Here is a 22,277-nt window from a genome sequence, read left to right as displayed (position 1 = left end):
CACCCTGTGAAGTAGGAGGGGCTGAGAGAGCTCTAAGAGTGCTGTGACTTGCCCAAGGTCACCCAGCTAGCTTCGTGTGTAGGAGTGGGGAAAGAAATCCAGTTCACCAGATTAGAGTCCGCCGCTCATGTCAAGGAGTGGGGAATCAAAACCGGTTCTCCAGATCAGACTCCATCGCTCCAAACCACCGCTCTCAACCACTACACCACGCTGGTGTACACCACACAAATAAAGGTCAAAATTTTGGTAAGCAGAACTGTAAACACCAGCTTGTTATATACTGTTTATGCCTTCTTCCTAAATTCAGAGTTAATTCAGATGTTTGTTTTTGAATCTACATCCCTACAACTGTTGTTCATTGCAAAGTAAAAGGTCTACGGTGTGAGTTTCAAAATTTTCACATGCCAAGAAAAACACTGCTGACATTATGCTCTGTTACATATTTACTTTCTTCAAATATTTCCACAAGCAACATTTGAGATACACATCTAAAAAATTATTATTGGCGCCAACATCATCGGCTAGTTGTATTAAACTGTGTGTAATACTGCCCAGATGGAAAATTGGCATATGCTTCTTCATCAAGGGTAGATCTCCTGCAAAAGAAACATTTTCAATTAACAACTGTGTTTTTCTAAGATTTAAACTTTAGTACATAAATGTTGCTGTTTCTTTGTTTAGGATTGTACATCAGACAATAATAAAATGTTTTGTCTTCAGTACAAAGTGCGGTTGTAACCAAAAAAGCATCTGCCACAAAATCGATTTTAAATATCCACACTGTGTGAAACACTCCTGACATTCCAAAGAGTCTTGCAGTAACCACTAAAGGCCTGCTTCGGTTCTGTTTCTACCCAGACGCTTACTAGGAGAAAGTAGCTCTGCTAGAAAGAAATGGAGGTTTCTGAGGAAAAATGTGTCTCCTCGCGAAGCTGGGGAAAGGTTTTGGCTGAATAAAAACTCCACAACACTCTTCTACGACAGCTAATGGGAAAGATCATAGAATCATAGAGTTGGAAGGGACCACCAGCATCACCTAGTCCAACCCCCTGCACAATGCAGGAAATGAACAACTACCTCCCCTCACATCCCCAGTGACCCCAACCCTCCCGCCGCCATGCAGGATCCCACAATCAAAGCACTCCCAACAGATGGCCATCTAGCCTCTGGTTAAAGACCTCCACCACCCTCCGAGGCAGCACATTCCACAGTCGAACAGCCCTCACCGTCAGAAAGTTCTTCCTAATGTTTAGGTGGAATCGCTTTTCTATTAGTTTAAATCCATTACTCCGTGTCCTAGTCTCTGGAGCAACAGAGAACAAACTAGTTTCCTCATCAACATGACATCCCTTCAAATATTTAAACATGGCTATCATGTCTCCCCTCAACCTTCTCGTCTCCAAACTAAACAAATCCAACTCCCTAAGTCTCTCCTCATAAGGCATGGATTCCAGATCTCTGACCATTCTGGTCGCCCTCCTCTGGACACACTCCAACTTGTCAACATCCTTCTTAAATTGTGAAGCCCAAAACTGGATACGGTATTCCAAGTGAGGTCTGACCAATGCAGAATACAGTGGTAGTTTTACTTCCCTTGATCTAGACACAATACTCCTATTGATGCAGCCCAGAATTGCATTGGCCTTCTTAGCCGCTATATCACACTGTTGACTCATGTTCAGTTTGTGGTCCACTAAGACTCCCAGATCTCTTTCACAATTACTGTTGTCAAGCCAACTATCTCCCATCATGTACCTGTGCCTTATGTTGTTTCTGCCTAGGTGAAGTACTTTACACTTCTCCCTATTGAAATCCATTTTATTGCTTATGGCCCAGCTCTCCAGTCTATTGAGGTCATTCTGAACTCTGACCCTACCCTCCGGGGTATTAACTACCCCTCCTAACTTGGTGTCATCTGCAAATTTGATTAGCATGCTCTCTATTCCATCATCCAAGTCATTTATAAAAATATTAAATAGTACTGATCCCAGGACAGACCCCTGTGGTACCCCACTGGTCACTCTTCTCCAGGATGAAGTTGTGCCATTAATTAGCACCCTTTGGGTTCAGTTGGTCAACCAATTACCAATCCACCTAACAGTAGCAGTGTCCAGCCCACATTTTACTAGCTTTGTTTCAAGATCATGGGGGACTTTATCAAAGGCTTTACTGAAATCAAGGTACACTACATCTACAGCATTCCCTTCATCTAACCATACTTGTCACTCTTTCAAAAAAAGATATGAGATTAGTTTGGCATGACCTGTTTCTGAGAAACCCATGTTGACTGTCAGTAAGCACGGCATTTCTTTCTAAGTGCTTACAGACCGTCTGTTTAATTATCTGCTCTGATATTGATGTTAGGCTGACTGGGTGATAATGGTTTGGGATTTCTTTTTCCCCCTTTTAAAGGATGGGGAACTCATTTGCCCTCCTCCAGTCTGCTGGAACGTCTCCTGTTCTCCATGAATTCTCAAAGATTATTGCCAGTGGTTCTGAAATCACTTCAGCCAGTTCTTTTAACACCCTTGGATGCAGTTCATCCGGCCCTGGAGACTTGAATTCATTAAGAGTAGCCAGGTATTCCTGTACTATCTCAGTGTCTATACTATGCTGTAATTCCCCTATTGCATCCTCTGGTCCATTATTCCCAGATTGAGCACTATTCCCCTTTTGGGAGAAGACGGATACAAAAAAGGAGTTAAGTAATTCTGCCTTTTCTGCCTCCCCTGTTAATAACTCACCATCCTTTCCATGCAATGGTCATAAATTGGTGCCAGTTCTCAGGCACCAAGAAACCTTGGCATTGGATCAACTTTCACTAATGAGAAGAGGAGTTTCTGTCTACGAAGGAATGGACTCACAAGTTATTCTGCCACATAATATTATCCACAATCTTAAGCTAAAGAGGTAACTTAGGATAATAATAGGCAGTAGGTTACTTTCAATTCTTCACGCCATTGTAAAAGTCCATCATTAGAGTATATGATGGCAAAATGATGAATCCACGGTATTGCAGGCGCTGCAAAATTTCATAAGGCTGATCGTTTTGAACCAGGAATAACATATTTAATCAAATGGAATAACTGCCCCCTTCCCAAGGCCAGGACAAGGTCATAGGTGGCCATATGTGGCACTGGACTTGGAAGGGGGGTATGTCCAGAACAGTTCCCCAGAGGTCACGAGCTTGAGAATCAGTGTGGAGTAGTGGTTCACATAACGGACTAGGATGCAGGAGATTCTGGCTGAAATTTCTGCTCTGCCATGGAAGCTCGCTAGGTAACTTTGGGCCAGCTGCTCTCTCTCTCTCTCTGACTATCCTACCTCACAGGGCTGTTGTCGGGAGCATAAAATGGAGGAGGTGGGAACAATGCTGAATGCCCCTTTGGAGAATATGGGTGATAGATATGTAAATAAATAAGCCAAAAAGGTTTCCAATTGCAGCTTGAGGAACACCAGCCAGAATGCAGTTTTGTTGACCGGGTAAGGCAGAAGGTCGGATTCACAGAATTTTTATCAGATCTGACCAATCCGACGGCTTTATACTGCCAGCCAACTGCAGTGGCCAACGTGACATACCCCTTCTTGCAAGGGCTAGAGCACACACAATCCCAACACTCCCTACCTTCTTTTCTGATCCTGGGAGAGCTGAGCATTAAGGTTATCCAGGCCTCTCCGAAGTTCTCGATTCTGGCGTTGCTGGTGGCGCTCAAAGAGCAATTGAGCGCGGGCAGCCTGGATGCGCTGCCGGTCCCACTCTGCACTTCTCTGACGTTCCTCTTCCTCCAGCCTCTGTGAAAGATAGAGCATTTGTGCTTTCTTCATAGTCAGCAGCTAGGGCTCCCTAGCTAAGTGAAAAAAACTGTACAAATGGGTGCTGTGCCTGCTGTCTCTCCAGCTGCGATGCCTGGTCCAGAAACTGGGAAACCCAGATTATCAACAACAGCAACAATAATTTACTTGGGGGGGGGGGACTGAATCCAGCTTTTGGCTCCCTAGTCCAGCTCCTTCAACAGAAGACTGTCGCTACTGAAAAGGATCTTGGGCTTGCTGCATACAAGTTGGTAGAGTGATAGGGCTGCATACAAAAAATCAAATGGGATTGTGGGCTGCATTAATACAAGCACAGTATCCAAGTAATGAGAAATAATAGTTTCACCTTACTCAGGGCTGGTCCGACCTCAACTGGAGGACAGTTATAGGTGTCACACTTTGAGAAAGGTGTAGTCATAAGAACAGCCATGCTGGATCAGACCAAGGTCCATCAAGTCCAGCAGTCTGCTCACACAGCAGCCAACCAGGTGCCTCTAGGAAGCCCACAAACAAGACAACTGCAGCAGCATTGTCCTGCCTGTGCTCCACTGTACCTAATATAATAGGCATGCTCTGATACTGTGGTGAATAGGTATGCATCATGACTAGTATTCATTTTGACTAGTAGCCATAGATAGCCCTCTCCTCCATGAACATGTCCACTCCCCTCTTAAAGCCTTCCAAGTTGGCAGCCATCACCACATCCTGGGGCAGGGAGTTCCACAATTTAACTGGAATGTCAAAGAAGAGGGGTGGGGGTCTGGAAAGCAAGTCCTATGAGGAAAGGTTGAAGAAACTGGGTATCTTTAGCTTGAAGAAAAGAAGGCTGAAGGGAGACACGATAAAAATGCGTGCTCTCTGCTGCTCCAGAGGTGAGGACTAGATCTAATGGGCTTAAGTTACACAGTGGTAAATGTTGGTTGAACATCAAGAGAAATGTCCTAATGGCAAGAGTAGTCTGGCAATGGAAACTAGGGAAATCGTGGGCTCCCCTCTCCCTCTCTGGAAATCTTCAAGCAGAGGCTGGATGGCCACCTGTCAGAGATGCTCTTGCTCTGCATGTCCTACACTGAAGGGCTGGACCAGACAGCCCAAAGGGCCCCTTCCAACTCTAGCACTCTATGACTGGGAACTGACCAGGGTGGTGAAGGACTTTTCAGGGCAAACCAGATGTCATAGGTTGAGATGCTCCTCTAGACCAAATAAATCCATTCACACAGAATGGTATATGTCACAGAAAAGAGTTCTAACCTGTGTGCTCCCTGAGATGTTAGCTTTCTATGCACAGAGATGGTTTTTTTGCTTCCAGTGATACTCTGGAAGCAAATGTGATTGACATTTCTCAGTGAGAAGTGAGCCTGACAGCACTGAGTATTCTCAGTAGTCATTAAAAAATCCTTCACAAATATACTGGCAAAAAAAACCCCAACCTCATTGAAAGACTGAAAATGCAACAGAAGCTCACATTCCTGGATTTCATACCTGATGATAGGACAGCTTGGATATGGACGCACCAGTTCTTACAAACAGTGACTCTTCCAGAGCCTGGCTTAGCCACAAAGCTGGCATTGACTCCTGCATTCCTTTGGCACTTTGAGCATGGGGGGAGAGGAAGCACTAACAGGAGATCTGGAATGCAATAACAGGAGCTTTCCTGTTTTCTCTCTTCTCTCTGCACTCTTCTACACCAGCATGGTGTAGTGGTTAAGAGTGCTGGTTTGGAGTGGCGAATTCTAATCTGGAGTACTGGGTTTGATTCCCCACTCCTCCATATGAGCGGCAGACTCTAATCTGGAGAACCGGGTTTGATTCCCCACTCCTACACATGAATCCAGCTGGGTGACCTTGGGCTAGTCATACTCTCTCAGCCCCACCTACCTTACAGGATGTCTGTTGTGGGTTAGGGGGAAGGAAGGTGATTGTAAGCCGGTTTGATTCTCCCTTAAGTGGTAGAAAAAGTCTGCATATAAAAACCAACTCTTCTACTTCTTGTAGCCCTTTATAACTCATAGGAACATCATTCTCAGGATCGCATGAACCTCATGGAGTAGCAGCCACGCGGGTTGGGGGATTGGGGGTGAAATCATTCCTCCTTTCTCTTCTAGAAGAAGAGTTGGTTTTTATATGCCGATTATTCTCTACCTTTTAAGGAGAATCAAACCTTCCCTTCCTCTCCTCACAACAACCCTGTGAGGTAGGTGGGGCTGAGAGAGTTCGGAGAGAACTGTGACTAGCCCAAGATCACCCAGCAGGCTGCGTGTGGCGGAGTGGGAAAACCAACCTGGTTCACCAGATTGGAGTCTGCCACTCATGTGGAGGAGTGGGGAATCAAACCCAGTTCTCGGATTAGAGTCCACCACTCCTAACCACTACACCACAGCTCTGCTTGTCCTTCCTCACTCCAGCTCACCAAGCCACAGGGCTGTTTCTCTGCATGGATCCTGCAGCCCTAGGTGGGGTCTTTCCAGGAATCAAAAGACAATGCAGGAACACTGGCAAGCCTCCATGCCTGGATGGCTGGATGGCATCCAATGGATTTTTTCCTCAGTAGAAGGAATATAACAGGGAATACCAGCTTCTCAAGGACCTGTTGCAGCTGAATGTCTCGTATTTCTTTCAGCTGATCTTGACTCATCCCTTTCCATCGGTCAGTGACCACTCGATGTGAGCCAAAGGAGCTGACAGCTTGCTGTGGGTTTTCAGACAGCAGGTCTCCTTTCAGTGCATTTGAAATCTCTGCTATGTTATCTTCTAGTTCTTGCTGCTTTTCTAGTTTCCTTTTTTCTCCAGATTCAACGGCCTTCAAAAGAGGAGAAAAGCAAATCACATAGGATAAGCAGCCAAGACCATACCTTATTTCATCACAGATTTTTCTTGCCAAACTGTATGCTGTTCACAATGAACAATCAGGTATTTTGTACTGCTATATACTATGCTATATTCTATCTGTAATATAACCTTAATCCTCACCCTCATTTGAAACTAAGCCCAACCACAAAAATGATGGGGGTGGGCGGATAATAGAGGTTTATAAAATTATGCATGGGTAGAAAAGGTGGGAGCCCCATGGGGCAGAGTGGTAAGCTGCAGTACTGCAGTGAAAAGCTCTGCTCACGACCTGAGTTTGATCCCGACAGAAGTCGGTTTCAGGTAGCCGGCTCAAGGTTGACTCAGCCTTCCATCCTTCCGAGGTCGGTCAAATGAGTACCCAGCTTGCTGGGGGTAAAATATAAATGACTGGGGAAGGCAATGGCAAATCACCCTGTAAACATAGTCTACCTAGTAAACGTTGGGATGTGACATCACCCCATGGGTCAGGAATGACCCGGTGCTTGCACAGGGAACTACCTTTACCTTTAGAAAAGCTGGATGGAGAGAAATTTTGCTTCCTGCCCCATAATACTAGAACCAAAGTACCATATGACCTCACTCAGCAGCCTCATATAAAAACTGAAGAGCATTGACCGGATGGAATCTCAAGGCACAAACAGGTCCCACCCCACTGACTTTACTCCCGTGGTAGAAAATCTCTGTGTCTGTTTCAACAAAAAAGACTGAAACCACCAAAGAGTGGAGTGGTCAACACAGTTACAAACAAGAACACCAGTTCTGGGGTGGAATACAATCTAAAATTTGTCATTGGCTGAAGGGATGGGAGGGGGAAGAAAGTCAGATTTCACCTATGTTCCCTCCTTCCAATAATTAACACAGGCGTACCTGTGTTCTATTGAATTCCTTAGTAGCCACACAAATATTTTTTCTTGTTTCTTCATCTTTCCTCTGAAGGTCCATAGCCTTTTGGTCAAGGTCCAATCTGTGTGCATCATGCAGACCATCTAAATTAATGAAACAAAATTGTACATACAAATGTCATACTGTAGAGCAGTGGTTCTCAACTTTCCTAATGCCGCGACCCTTTAATACAGTTCCTCATGTTGTGGTGACCCACAACCATAAAATTATTTTTGTTGCTACTTCATACCTGTAATTTTGTTACTGTTATGAATCGTAATGTAAATATCTGATATGCAGGATGTATTTTCATTGTTACAAATTGAACATAATTAAAGCATAGTGATTAATCACAAAAACAATATGTAATTATATATTGTGAAATATTTATTTTTAATTACAAATAAATGAAATTTTGTCTTGAAGCATGGTATAGCATGGGTAACAGTCTTAATATAACAACAGTAAACTACATTGCTACATTTTGCGACAGTATGCGTAAAAGCCAACGTCAGTGCGAAGGTTGAGATTGCTTCTTTCTCACCAGATCAGAAATTCTCGGGGCAGTCTTCGCAAGAGCACAACGGAGATCATCTTCCACAACAAGTCTACTTCTGTATTTAGACTTGATAACCAACAAACTGGAAAACCCTGTTTCACAAAGATGTTGTTGGAAATGGAAGAAGGAGGCGCAACACATTCTCAGACAGGATATGACTGCAAACACTTGATCCAGAATTTTGTAACTGGCATTGTAGAGAAATCAGTTCTCGCTGCATCGCTGTTAATAAGTTCAATGAACTCCTCTTGTGCTGTCTCAGGAACATCTTCAACTTTGACTGTGAATGGGCTTCTGGTAAGTGCAAATGGGGTGTCAGGTAGATTTGGAAAGTACGATGAAATTTCGTCTGCAAGCATGTGCAAGTGTTCTTTCACAGAAATTATCATCGTAATCCTTTTGTCTGGTTCAATGTCATGTTCCTCAAAGAAAGCAGATAAGGTAGGCAACATGTAAATTTTCTTTTCATCCAATTTTTTTTGCCAAAGCTGAAGTTTCATTTGGAATGATCAGATCTTTTCAGACAAATCGAGGCATGTTGCATTTGGTCCTTGCAGTGATAAATTTAACTCATTCAAGATGGCAAAGATGTCAACCAAGTAAGCTATTTTCTGCAGTTCACTTTTATGGCTGAAAAGTGCTTTGAACTGTGGTCTTGCTTTCTGATTAAACAACGTTTTGAGTTCATCGCGAAGCTCAAAAACACATTTTAAAACTTTTCCTCTCGACAACCATCTCAATTCAGTGTGAAATAGCAGAGCATTGTTCGGCACATCCAATTCGTTGCAGTTGCGAAAACAGTCGACTGTTTAAAGTGCTCGCCTTTACAAAATTGACAGAACTTATGACGCTTTTCATTACTTCTTGTAACTCTTGTGGCAGCGTCTTCGTTGCTAATATTTGCCGATGAATCATACAGTGAGTTCCGATGATTTTTGGTGACCCATTCAGTACCAAACGTTGAAATCCAGATCGACATCCTAGCATAGCTGGAGCACCATCTGTGCAAACACCACAAACCTTTTCCCAAGAGATCTTATGCTCTTTCAGAAATGAACCAACTGTGTCAAATACATCATGTGCAGTAGTTGTCGTTTCAAGAGGTTTGCAAAGAAGAAACTCATCTTTAAAGTCACCATCATTAATATACCTCAGTAAACCAGTAACTGTGCACAGTTTGCAACGTCTGTAGATTCATCAAGCTGGATACTATATATTGGAAGTGGAGCAGATTTAATTTCCTGGATTACCTGATCAAGAATATCAGCAGACAAGTCATCTATTCTTCTGCGGACAATGTCGTTACATAAGGAAATTGCACTCAATTTCGTAACAAAATCGTCTCCAATCATAACTCGAGCAATGTCTTTGGCCGCTGGCAACAGTAAATCCTCAGCAACGGTGTGAGGTTTCATAGCTCTGGCGATTCTGAGTGCCACCAAATATGAAGCTTCAACGGCTGCTATGCTTTGTTTGTGGTACTTACCACCAGTGTCAAGTCTGGCTTTCTTGAGTCCATCAGCTTCGCTTCTAAAATAGTTGGTATCCTTCCCGGCAAAGCTTGGATGCTTGCTATCAAAATGGTGTTTTAGTTTGTTCGGCTTCATAGATTCGGCTGATAGAACTTCACAACAAATAACACATTGCGGTTTCTCAATTCTTGCTGTAATTATTGAGGTAAAACCATACTGTAAAAAATCCTCACTATATTTTCTTTTCTTAATGTTCTTCTCTACACGATCCATGGGATCGTTTTGTCATGGGATGGTTTGCTAATGAAAATAATATATATATAACAATAGCTTTAATAATACAAAAGATGATACATGGCATAGTTCAGTCAATACAGTTCATTAAAGTTTCCTATGATTTACCATTCTCTGTGTTGTTGTTTTTACATACCTGTTACTATCACAAGGGGGCAGTATTCACATCAACCTTATCTCTCATTTCCTTTAATACCCCCAAACAGGCACCTGTGAGGAATTGAATAATGCTATTTGTTTGTTTGCTAGTTTCTCTCCAACACAGCAGCTGTTTGAGGCAGTTTATGATAATAAAGGCAACTTGAAAATCATGAAAGGCAGAAAACCAAAGCTAATTGCTACACAGAGAAAACACACCCAATCTACCTGGTGTCAACCCAAAGTTTTCTTTTTTTTACTAGTGTCAAAAGACTGCCCGTGCCAAATAAAACAGGGGGGAGCTCCAATACATGGTTGCCGTCACAGAGAAGGCTCATTTGCTGAGATCACCTTGTATACAGAGGAAGGCACTAGCAAAAGACCTTGATGTGTGGACAAGATCCGAAGTGAATGCTTCAAATACTTTGTTCCCTGAGCTGCTGAGAGCTTTAACGTTTAACACCAGCTCTTTAAATTGTGCAAGGAAATAGATTGGTAGCCAATGCACAACTGTAAAGTACTGGTAAAATATTATTAACACACTAGTATGCAAACTGATTTTGCAGGGTGGGGGCTTATTATATACACTGTCTTGAGTAATTTAAGGGGAGAGGAAATGAATAAATATGTCTGTATTTTTTACTTATACAAGTAAATTGTTTGGGTAAAAGCTATCTGAATACATCAATCAGCTTAATCAACTAAACTTGTTTTGAATTAGGTAATGTTTTTCAAAACTGAGAATTATCACCCCTCACTTCGGAGAGGTTGTGCATTGGGATTGCACGGCCATGCACTCTTCCGTGGCTGGAAGCCCCTGCCTCTGGCAAGATTTTGGGCTGAAAGCACCACCGTCTCCCTGTTAATCTGAGCTCATGCCCCTTCGCTAAAGGAAGGGCAATTTCTCTCAAACATGCCACCAAGTGCATTGTGCTACCATGTCTTACTCAAAAGCACAAGTGCCCAAAGGAAAACAAGTGGTTTTGAAGAAACGTAAAGGCTGCAATCCTAAAGCCAGCTTCCTGGGAGCAACAAACACTGACGAGACTAGGACTTACATCCGAGTAGACCGCTTTAGGATTGCTCTAATAACGACTCTCCTGTACCTCTGCAAAAGCTCAGGCCAGTCGCCTGCCCCCCTGCCCGCCCAAAACTGTTTCTGCCCACCGAGCTTCGCAGACAACTTTTCCTTCTCGTGGCACAAACGAAAGGCAGGTCACAGAGGCACCTCCCACCCCAAACGCCACCCCAGAACCGGCGCCGGGAGCTCATCTCCGAGTTGCGGCGCTTTGTGCGGAGGGGCTCCCGAAGCTCGTATGTGGGCGTATCTGCATGTGGGCGGACCCGCCTGGAGACGGATAGAGGAGCGGTGTCTAGGTTCCTAAGACCATCAGAAATATGTCTTTTCCGATGGTCTTAGGTGATCCCTGTGAAAGGGTCGTTCAACCCCCAAAGGGGTCGCGACCCACAGGTTGAGAACCGCTGCTGTAGAGTGTAGAGGTTCTTGTGGGCAATGCGGTGGCAGATGGGCACACTCAGGCCACCCTGAGGGATTGGTTCACAACAAACTCTGGGTCTCGTCTCTGGAAAGATACTGTTCAAAGTCCCCTCTCTTGTATACTAATCATGCACTCACCTAATGCTGTAAATGATTACTGCTTGCCAAGCCAATTCTCCTGTTTACCAGACAGGATGTTTGCTCGAAACTCTGGTGTAAGAATGGAATGTCTCCTTGTCTTATTACTCATTGATTTTGCTACTCATTGTCTTTGCTACTTAATAAAACTGGGAGATCGCTTGGGAAGAGATCGATCTCTAGCAACCAAGGCACGGTGTCTCTCTAGCAACCAAGGCACGGTGTCTGTGTCTTCCCTTCAGTAGAGAACAGTACATTTATATCCTGCTGCTCTATGGAAAAGCTCAGATTGACGTTGCGGCTTCACACACAACCCATCTAGCAAGTTTAGGTTGAAAAAGGTCAGTGCAGTTGGACTACCTAAAATTGGGTCCAAATCCCCATCCGCATGAAGGTCAACGGATGATCTTAGGACAGTCTGACTCCTTTGGCCTAGCCAACCTCACAGGGCTATTGTGAGGACCAAAGGGGATAAGATAACCCTCTTAAACATATCAACCTGCCCAAGCCTTGAAATTGATGAATGAAAGGTGGAACCTCCCTTTGGATAGCTGAGGTTGGTGGGATCACTGGGAGGCCCTTTCCAGAAGCCACCCCTGGGTACAGAACTCCTTCCCTGAGGAGGTGTAAAGTGATGGATCAGTATGTTTTCATTCAATTTCAATTTCAAAACCTTTAATGGCATAAAAAACAAAGAGAAAAGCAGAATAATATAATTGTCCTGCGACCGGCCCTTCCCCGGGCCTCGCAGACTCGTCCCCGCTCCCACCGCTCACCTGGAACCCGGGAGAACCGGGAGGCAGCCGCGTCGACCAGCAGGCAGGGAAGGGAGGCGGGGTCCGGCCAAGAAGAGAGCCGGGTGTGGTCGGGGTCGCAGAGATGGCCTCACTGCCAGAGGGGCCCTGGAAGTGAAGGGGATCCCAGGGCCTTATGGGTTCGGGAGGGCGGAGCCAGGGGGGCGGAGTGCTCAAAAAGGGTTGTGGGGTGGAGGCCGAGGAGGATAGCTGGGATGGGCTAGTTGTGAGTAGCCCACAACCCTGGCGAACTCAGACGGGGAAGAGAGCTCGGATTCCCCGGCTGAGTGGTCTGAGGCCGAGGAAACTCCTCAACCCCGAGAAGCCGCACAAGACCCCGGCCTCGGCAAAGCGCCAACTAGCCTGGGGCGCGACAATAATATAATACAGTACCGATCAAAATCAGTATATATTCGGTAGTAAAATTCCGCAACAAACGCCATGAACAAAATAAGCAATAAAATGGACTATTACTTATCGATACAGCTCCGTTTTAAACTGGATTTTTCTCCTCACTAGACTCTTCTCGGCTTTCTTGCTGCTATGTTTTCATTCCATAAAGCCTCAGAGGAGGTTCTTTTAATTCGTTTTTACTGTTTCCCAGTTTGGGCTGGCTTTTCTACAGGAATTTATTTGTAATTTTTAATTTGTTGAGTGCTTTTATTTTTTTCTTTTTTTGTGACATGCTGCTTTTATTGATGCACTGCTGCTATTTTTATATTTTTGGTCAGACTAGGAAACCCAAGTTCGAATCCACACTCTGCCACAAAAGCCTGCTGGGTATGTGGGTGTGTGCTGTCAAGTTACAGCTGACTTACGATGACCCCGCAGTATTTTTAAGGCAAGAGACATTCGGAGGTGGTTTGCCATTGCCTGCCTCCATGTCACGCCTCTGGTAGTCTTTGGCGATCTCCCATCCAAATTCTAACCAGGGCCGACCCTGCTTAGTTTCTGAGATCTGTCAAGATCAGACTAGTCTGGAGCTATTCAGGTCAGGTGACCCTGCTGGGTGACCTTGGACCAATTACTCTCTTTCAGCCTAACCTACCTCACAGGGTTGTTGTGAGGACAAAACAGAGAAGAGGAAAATGATATAAATCATTTTGGGTATAAATTAAATAAATACTTTTTTGGTGAAATGCCTGAAATAATAAACTGGGCAGGAAGGCAGTAATACAAATAAATTAAACTAAATAGAAGGTCACATTTTATAGCTAGAAGCAGAAGAGGCTAGATACGTATGGACCACTTCAGTGAATATTAGTCCTCAAACAGGAGCAGTTTACTCCAGCAGTCACTTATTTAATGTTTGCAATGCCCACTTGGACAGCTCACCCAAAAAGCAATGGTTTATTCCAACTTCAGCAGTAAAGTACTTTAGTTTTAACACTGACAGTAACATACAACTCTTCAGTCCAAAGCAGTTACTCACTAAAATTAAAAGGGGGCAGTGACATCCTTGGGAGAAACTGGTATGTAACAACATGTTAACTCTGAAGCTTGAGCGAGCTTTGTGAACAGATTGAGAGCATGTTCACAAAGACATACTCTAGTCCATTTTTTAATCTGTTGAAAGTGAAGATCTGCAAATGTACCCCCAACCAAAAGTGGGTCACAACAGTGGTACCACCTGTATTTAAGTGAAGTAGAAAGAGAGGAAAGGGGGCTATGCAGACCTACCATTTAATTATGATTTCCCTTAAACCTGGAGTAACCATTACATTTGAACACCTACTCAAGATTTAAGGAACAGGGTGTGGGAACTAACAGTTCAAGCAAACCATGTCTGCCTTAGCATTAAGCACTACACCTCTGCTAAGTAAACCATGGCTAAAAGTATTTCCCCTACTTTTCTACCTGCAAAGTGGCAGTTTGGCAACTAGACCATCCTTACACTGTACAACTGACATTGTAACCATGATTAATCATATCCCCTAAAGAAATTTGAGAGCCAGTGTGGTGTAGTGGTTAAGGTACTCGACTAGGACCTGGGAAACCCAGGTTCAAATCAACCACTTGTATCATGGAAGCTTGCTGGGTGACCTTGGGCAAGTGACACACTCTCAGCCCTGACCCTAGCTGGTATTTGGATGGGAGACCTTCAAGGAATACCAGGGTTGTGACACGGAGGCAGGCAATGGCAAGCCACCTCCGAATGTCTCTTGCCTTGAAAACCCCACCAGGAGTCACCAAATGTTAAGCTGTGACTTGACGGCAAACAAACAAAAGAAAGTTACGTTCTTCTAAGCCCACTGACTTGCACTGTAAGGAAACAAGCCTTGGTTAGGGATAACCACAATTAAGCATTATGTCTACGGTGGCCAGAAAGGAAGAGGAAAAGAGGACAGTGCTTCTTTAGAGTTAATACTTTTGCAGAAGAGACTGAAAAATATAGCAAGTGCAGTTTTTCTCACCACATTTGGCACCTGCCAAAATTCCCCTTCAGCTGCCCAGTGCTCTTTTGCATTTGGTGGCCTTGGACAGAAGAGGGAACAACAGCCGCAAGTTTAAAAAATTAAAACAGACCCAGTGCTGCAGGTTGGGCATAACAGTGTCCCTAAATCCTGAAGAAGTTGATGAATATGGGTTTCCTCTGTGCTCTACTTACTACACAACTAATTGGCAAAACTTTGGCCAACAACACACCGCACTCTTTTCAAACGTGCATGTATTACCTGCATATTTTCGGTCTGCCAGTGCATTCGTCCAGTCTTTGTGTTGTTCCAGAAGCCATTCCCTCATTTGCTCCTGCTGATATCTCTTCCTATTCGCGCTGTTCAGATCTTCTCCCATTAACTTCTGCAAGCCGGACGCGGTACATCGAGGGTCACTGTCTGCCATACGAGCGGGAGCATCTTTCTTTAGGGCTTGGGGGTCAGACAGGTCAAACTCACGGCGTGTTTCTGGCTGCTGATAACTTTGGCGAAATTCATTGAGAGCTTTTTCTACATTTAGAGCGTCTCTTTTCTGTCGTTGATCTAAAATGCACATGATCTTGTCGTTCTGCTTCATTTCCGCAGCTAGATTAAAATAATGTTTGAGTTAAGAACCAAAAGAAACGAGACTCAGACTGGTTCAATGCATCATTAATGACCTACAACCTATGCTGGGCAATGATACTCCTCTCTCACAGGCATTGGGAGGCAAACCTTTTCTTGCCACAGACAGCCTCCTGAACTTAAACAACTTCTCACCCACAGCAATAGGTCCCTGTTCAGCCCTGGAGGGTCCACTGTTCTGAACCTGTGAATTACCTCAAGTTCAGTAATCTCGCATTGTCAATTCCCTCTGAAATTTCTTTATTTGAGGACTGGAAGATTAAACTGTTCTCCCACCGGTTTTTTGAGTGCCCTGGCCTACATAGCCCCAGGCTAGCCTGATCTCAGAAGTTAAGCTGGGTCGGCCCTGGTTACTATTTGGATGAACGACCTTCAAGGAATACCAGGGTTGTGACGTGGAGGCAGGCAATGGCAAACCACCTCTGAATGTCTCTTGCCTTGAAACCCCTACGGGGTCACCATAAGTCAGCTGTGACTTGACATTAAAAAAAAAGTGAAGAAGTTATTGCAAGAAACTGATGCAAACCTCTGGTCTGGTGCATGGAGAGATGGGTTGCACCACTGAACCGTACCATGCTATTCACTCCTTTGCATACACTGCAAGGGCCAACTGAAGGCTATGTTATACCTGAATGACTGTACTTTATTTCAAGAAAAAATGGGTGTGGGGGGGAGAACAGAAAGGCAGCAGCTGGGGGGATGCTTAACATTACCTCTATCTATCTTTTCACAGGATCCCACCCCTCCCCACCCCAAGAGATTCCAGTTGTTGGCAAAGTCATGGAACTCTGTAGGGGGAAAATAACAGGCAGGACCAGAGTTAAGCAACACCCTCCTGAATATCCTTCTTTAAAAATACTTGGCAATGCAGCCATCGGGCTCCTGTAACACACATTCACAGTTGGTCTCTCTCACTGGGGCAATAGAAGGCATACCTACACTGCAAACATATTCATTTTATACTAGCTGAACTATCATGATATTCTGGGAATTGTAGTATGTGGCAGAGAACAGATTATCACTACCTCCCTAACAGAACAATGATTGCCCAGGGAAAGGAGTGTGAAACCAGTTTTAGTCTGTGGTGATATGCCCTTATTTCTGTAGCAATCCCTACTAACCAGAAACTTGTACTGTTGTCTAAATAGGCCGACTGCTGCCTTAGTCATATGCATTTATCTTGAAAACTCCTGCATTTTGTCTCCAGAGTAACAAATCTATTGTTCGGGGGGAGGGGGGGAGGTGCTAAGAGACAAACCAAAGCCAGTGTGGTGTAGTGGGAGTGTGGGACAAAGATTTGGAGACCCAGGTTCAAATCCCCACTCTGCCATAGAAGACTGCTGGGTAACCTTAGGCCAGTCACCCACTCTCAGCCTAACCTGCCCCACAGGGTTATTGTGAAGATAAAATGGAGAACAATGTAAAACGGCTTTGGGGCGTTAGTGGGTAGAAAGGCAGGGTACAAATAAAGTAAAGAAAATAAAATAGATATACATTTGACAAACACTGATGTAGACTTTCCAGAAAAATATGAAAAAGAAAATTTTCCAATGCCCTAAACAGAGCATGATCTGATTTAGCAAATCTATTTTAATTTATATTTAAGAAGCAAAATTCGAAGTGTGTGTGTGTAAAGTGCCGTCAGGTCGCAGCCGACTTATGGCGACCCCTTTTTTTGGGTCATATTAATTTTATGTTCCAGTAGCAACAAATACTTGAATTGAAATATTTGATTAAGAAAAAGGTCACTCAAATGGGGCTTAAATGTTGTATCAAAATAAATTCAAGTTTAATGTGGTGCTTTGTCCCCTTGTTCACCAGCCCATATACAAATCAATAAAACATGCATGTACTCTCTTGCACAATTCCCAGGGATAACCACCCGAAGAACATTAATTTCAATTTTGAAACTGCCAAGCTTGCCTCACATTGCATTGGCAATAGGATCCATTCATTGTTAATATTAGGAAACAAGATGTTTGGGAGTGGAAGAAAAAGAAAACACAGAAAAATAAAGCACTGGAAATTTTTTCTGCCCCACATCCCTGTTGACAAATGATGGCATTAATATGATTGCCTCTGTAATATACCGATTGAGTCATCCCATGCTCTTTGAGTTGCTTCTTGAATCCTTTTATCATTGACTTGCACAGCTAGACCTTCCAAGTCGACCTTGGGTACACACACACACACAAAAACACACATAAAACTGGTTAAGATCTGTAAGTTCGAATGCAACTTTTAAAAATTATTACTATAACTACATTGGCCTTTACCATAAGGCACCTGAGGAATGCTGCTTGGAAGTGGTGCAATGAGCAGATACATGTGCAACAGATGATCAGTGTAACTTTTCTGTGGTAGGGTAACTTTATACCTGCAGGTATCAACATGGAACATTAGTCTATATGCATGAATCTATTAGTTTAAGGATTTACACTTGCAGGGACAACCACTAGAACACGGGCTAACAGATTCTCACACAGAGTGACTTCATCCTTTACATGACAACTGTGTTCACTGTATTTCTTGGAGCAAATAGATAAAATATAAACGACAGGTGCATGTCCTTAAGCGGTTACGTACATATTTGAACGTACCTCTGCCCAACCATGGTTCCAGGGACATGTATACAAAATATAAAAATGAATCTTTGTCACTTACACTTGGTTTTACTTCAGGAAACCTTCTAGTCTACATGGAGGGAGGGGCCGTGGCTCAGTGGTAGAGCATCTGCTTGGCATGCAGAAGGTCCCAGGCTCAATCCCCAGCATCTCCAGTTAAAGGGACTAGGCAAGTAGGTGAAAGTCTTCTGCCTGAGGCCCTGGGAAGCTGCTGCTGGTCTGAGTAGACAATACTGACTTTGATAGACCAAGGGTCTGATTCAGTATAAGGCAGCTTCATGTGTTCAAGCTCAGCAGGCCACTTTGCTGAGTGGGTCAGTTGGCTCCTCTCAGCCTGCAATGCTGCTAGAAGGAGAAAGAGCATAATGCAGTGTATACCACTTTGCACTTCTTGGGAGCAAATGCACACCAAACAATCTTAATCTGCATGGGTGCAATAAATCCCTAGAATTTTAACACTTTTTTTTTAAAAGCCACTTTTGAGACCAGGGCACTGCAGGACCTTAAGGAGTTCTACAGGGCTGGCAAGACGAAGCTCTTCCACCAGGCATATGGTTGAGGACAGCTACGGCGTTCCATCAGTGCTCGCCTCCATACCTCCCCCGCCCTTCTCCATCTTTATTTTATTCTGATTATTATGTGGGGGAACCTGGCTGCCTATAGGCCCAGCGAAAGCATATTTACCACAAAGGAGCGCCATCTTATATATTTATACAAATGTGTTTATTACTGTTTCATCTACTTGATGATGCTACGGGGCTGGACTGTATTTAGGATAGGAATTGTTTTAATGTGATTTTATGCAACTTATACGTATTATGATTTTGTTGTAAGCTGCCCTGAGCCCAGCTTTGCCAGGGAGGATGGGATATAAGAATGAATAAAAAATAAATACATATTCTATGTTAAAATTGCCATAATTTGGAATGTTTTAAATATTCACAAAAGGCTTTTTCCCTATGGTGGCACCTTGATTGTGGAAGTCCCTCCCTCTTGCAGTTAGCCAGCCATCTTCCCTACCCTCTTTCAGGCACCAAGGCAAAACTTTTTTTTTCACCCAGCTTTTCAACTGGGGTTGGGACGCTGATCGTTTTCATTGTTCTTACAATCTGCTCCAAACCTGAGGACTCTTCAGAGGATCTTTTAGGTTGCTCACTGTTTAAAACTTTGGGTTTTATGTGTTTTGATACTCTGGGGTTTTTATTGCCCGGCTTGTCAAAAAAAATGTCCTGGCGGGGGGAAGAGTTGGCCCTTCCTGCGGGCGACAGCAACCTCCCACGGGTGGGAATCTCCTCGAGCAGTAAAGGTAGGGTTGCCAACCTCCAGGTACTGAGATATAACGGACAACACACAAGTGTGACAAAGTGTATAAAGTGTACAAATTAACATATAACAAACACACAATATAATACAAAACTCTTTCAAAGTCCAAGGTACAAAATGCTAGTTTAAGAGCCAAGCATCAAGGAATTCTTCATATAGAAGTTGCTAGGAAGACGATCGTTTCTGTATTCTTCATCAGTTCCATTTAGTTCTTCTCTTATATGCACATAAGGTTATCCAATTTAAATATAGTCTCTTTCTCAAAATGATAGATCAAGTTGTGTATGGTCTTTCAAATTAAGGTTCCAATACAGGATACAACACTGGTCAATACACAGATAAACCGGATAACCTTATTCCTAGCAACTTCTATATGAAGAATTCCTTGATGCTTGGCTCTTAAACTAGCATTTTGTACCTTGGACTTTGAAAGAGTTTTGTATTATATTGTGTGTTTGTTAATTTGCACACTTGATACACTTTGAGACACTTTGTCACACTTGTGCGTTGTCCGTTATATCTCAGTAATTCCACCAATTCCTGCACTTTTCTATCTTACCTGTGGTATCAGTGCAGTGGTGTTTATTTTAGTTGCTTAACCTCCAGGTACTAACTGGAGATCTCCTGCTATTACAACCGATCTCCAGCTGATAGAGATCAGTTCCCCTGGAGGAAATGGCTGCTTTGGCAATTGGACTCTATGGCATCTAAGCCCCTCCCCTCCCCCAAACCCTCCCTCTTCAGGCTCCACCCCAAAAACCTCCCGTCGGTGGTAAAGAGGGGCCTGGCAACCAGGCTACACCCCTCCCACCGTCCTGGAAAGATTTCCCTCCCCTCCAGGACTGCACGGCCCTTTCGGCTCCGTCTTCGGGGAAGGCCCAGGCCGGTTCCCGTCCGTCCGTCCCTCACCCCGATTATCCGGGTCCGGGGATCGAACAAGTGGCTCTGCCGCTGCAGCTCTTTGAAGCGCCTCCTCTGCAGCCTCGTCGCCTCGCCCAGGTCGGGCACATGGTCCACTTTGCGCATGGTGGGCCGGCGGGCGGTAGACGGGCGGACGACAACAAGGCGGCCCTGGAGAAGCGTCCGCCACAGGCCGGTTGCTACGACGGTTGCCAACGGCAACAGGCCACGCCCCCTCCCCGCTCTCTCGCGAAGCCTAGCGGGGGGGAAACGGAGCGGATTGGGTGGGGACGAACGCAGAACTCCGCCCATTGGCCGGTCTGGGAGGTGGGAAGGGCCGCCAAGTCGCAGCCGACCAATGGCGGCCCCTGTAGGCTTTTCAAGGCAAGAGGCGTCTGGAAGGGATTCGGCCCGCGTTGCCTCCAGCCTGGGGCGGGCCCACGTGACTTTAGCGGCGCTCGCGGCCGACGCGGTTGGCCATAGAGACCGCAGGGCCTAGAGGGCCCGCACTCTCCGCCCCCGATCTCCGCACCCTTTGGCGCCTTCGCCCCCGCATCTCTCCGGCATTTTCGTATCAAGATGCTTCTAGCTCGAAGGGAAAATAACACAGAATTCCCAGTCACGACTTAAAAGATATTTATGACACAGTTCGTTTATTCAAATAGGAGACCCGTTTATTCCACAGTTCATTTATTCAAATATGAGAGGGACCCGAGGCGGCTTTGCCTGACGCCGCCGGCGTCATCCCGATCCCACCTGTTACAACCATGCTATGACGTCGCTGAAATCAGGGCAGCGGGGATTGGTGGAGCGCCGCCTCACGACATCCCGTACGCCTATCCCGTCCCTCGAAAGGGAAGCCGCTACATCAACAGAACGTTGTAGAGCGTCTTCACGTCACGCGTTCGCAACTCGTCAAGGGCGTCTCTTCGGACTCTCGCGAGAGTTTCCCGGACTCTCGCGAGAGTTTCCCTTCAGGCGGGTTTGGCGCCAAGCGGGCCTCGCTCTGGTTGGGCGTGGTGCTCGAAGGAGAAGTCGGGCGCCATCGCCTCAGGTCCGTCGCCGCTGCCTGTTCGCCCATTCAATCAACAGCATCTCCTGCTCAGTTCTACATTAACACATTTATATCTATTTAATGCGAGCTGTTTAGATTGCCTGAGCGGGAGGCCGCGTGAACCCCAGCTGAGTTTCACAGAGACGTCTAAATTCTATAAAGACGTCGGCTGTTTATCTTTATTATTTATTATGGGACTGCTGCAAGGCCCATTTCCCTGCATAAATGTCAATAACCCAATCGGTGGCTGTTGTGGGAAGTATGGAAGTACATAGAGAAGGGGCATTTCAATTAGGATTGCCAACTGGGTTGTAGAAAAGGGCAAGAGTCCAGTAGCACCTTAAAGACTAACAAAAATATTTTCTGGTAGGGTATGAGCTTTCAACTCTGGGTTGGAAATTCTTGAAGATTTAGGAGCAGAGCCTGAGGATTTGAGAGCAGAGGGAAAGGAGTTCAGGAGGGTACAACTAAACTGCGGCTATCGTGTTTTGGTCATTTCATTTCATTAACCTTTATTGGCATACCATTGTGTTTTGGTCACGTCATGAGACGACAAGAGTCACTGGAAAAGACAGTGATGCTAGGAATAGTTGAGGGCAGCAGGAAAAGAGAAAGCTCATAGGAAGAAAATAGATTTCTTTGAATTGTGGTGTTGGAGGAGAAGGTTACGGATGCCGTGGACCGCCAAAAAAACAAATCAGTGGGTTATAGATCAAATCAAGCCTGAACTGACCCTAGAAATGACTAAACTGAGGCTATCGTATTTTGGTCACGTCATGGGACCACGAGAGTCACTGGAAAAGACAGTCATGCTAGGAAAAGTTGAGGGCAGCAGGAAAAGAGGAAGACCCAACAAGAGATGGACGGACTCAATAAAGG

General features: G+C 44.8%; 1 protein-coding gene across 1 annotated transcript; it reads right to left on the bottom strand.

The window, feature by feature from the left end:
* Positions 1 to 436: 436 nt before the first annotated feature.
* Positions 437 to 20,470, bottom strand: RIBC2 (RIB43A domain with coiled-coils 2). Its single transcript, XM_056862865.1, has 7 exons — positions 20,354 to 20,470; positions 17,588 to 17,669; positions 15,114 to 15,458; positions 7,531 to 7,649; positions 6,386 to 6,613; positions 3,626 to 3,792; positions 437 to 596 (listed from the first exon to the last, which is right to left on the bottom strand). Exons 1-7 carry the CDS (start codon positions 20,468 to 20,470, stop codon positions 515 to 517), a joined length of 1,140 nt encoding a protein of 379 aa, XP_056718843.1. The 3' UTR covers positions 437 to 514.
* Positions 20,471 to 22,277: the final 1,807 nt, after the last annotated feature.

This window comes from Euleptes europaea, chromosome 17 (genome assembly GCF_029931775.1).
Source record: "Euleptes europaea isolate rEulEur1 chromosome 17, rEulEur1.hap1, whole genome shotgun sequence".
Classification (NCBI taxonomy): domain Eukaryota; kingdom Metazoa; phylum Chordata; class Lepidosauria; order Squamata; family Sphaerodactylidae; genus Euleptes; species Euleptes europaea.
The sequence above is the reverse complement of the archived record's forward strand: the minus strand, read 5'-3'. Positions and strand labels throughout refer to the sequence as shown.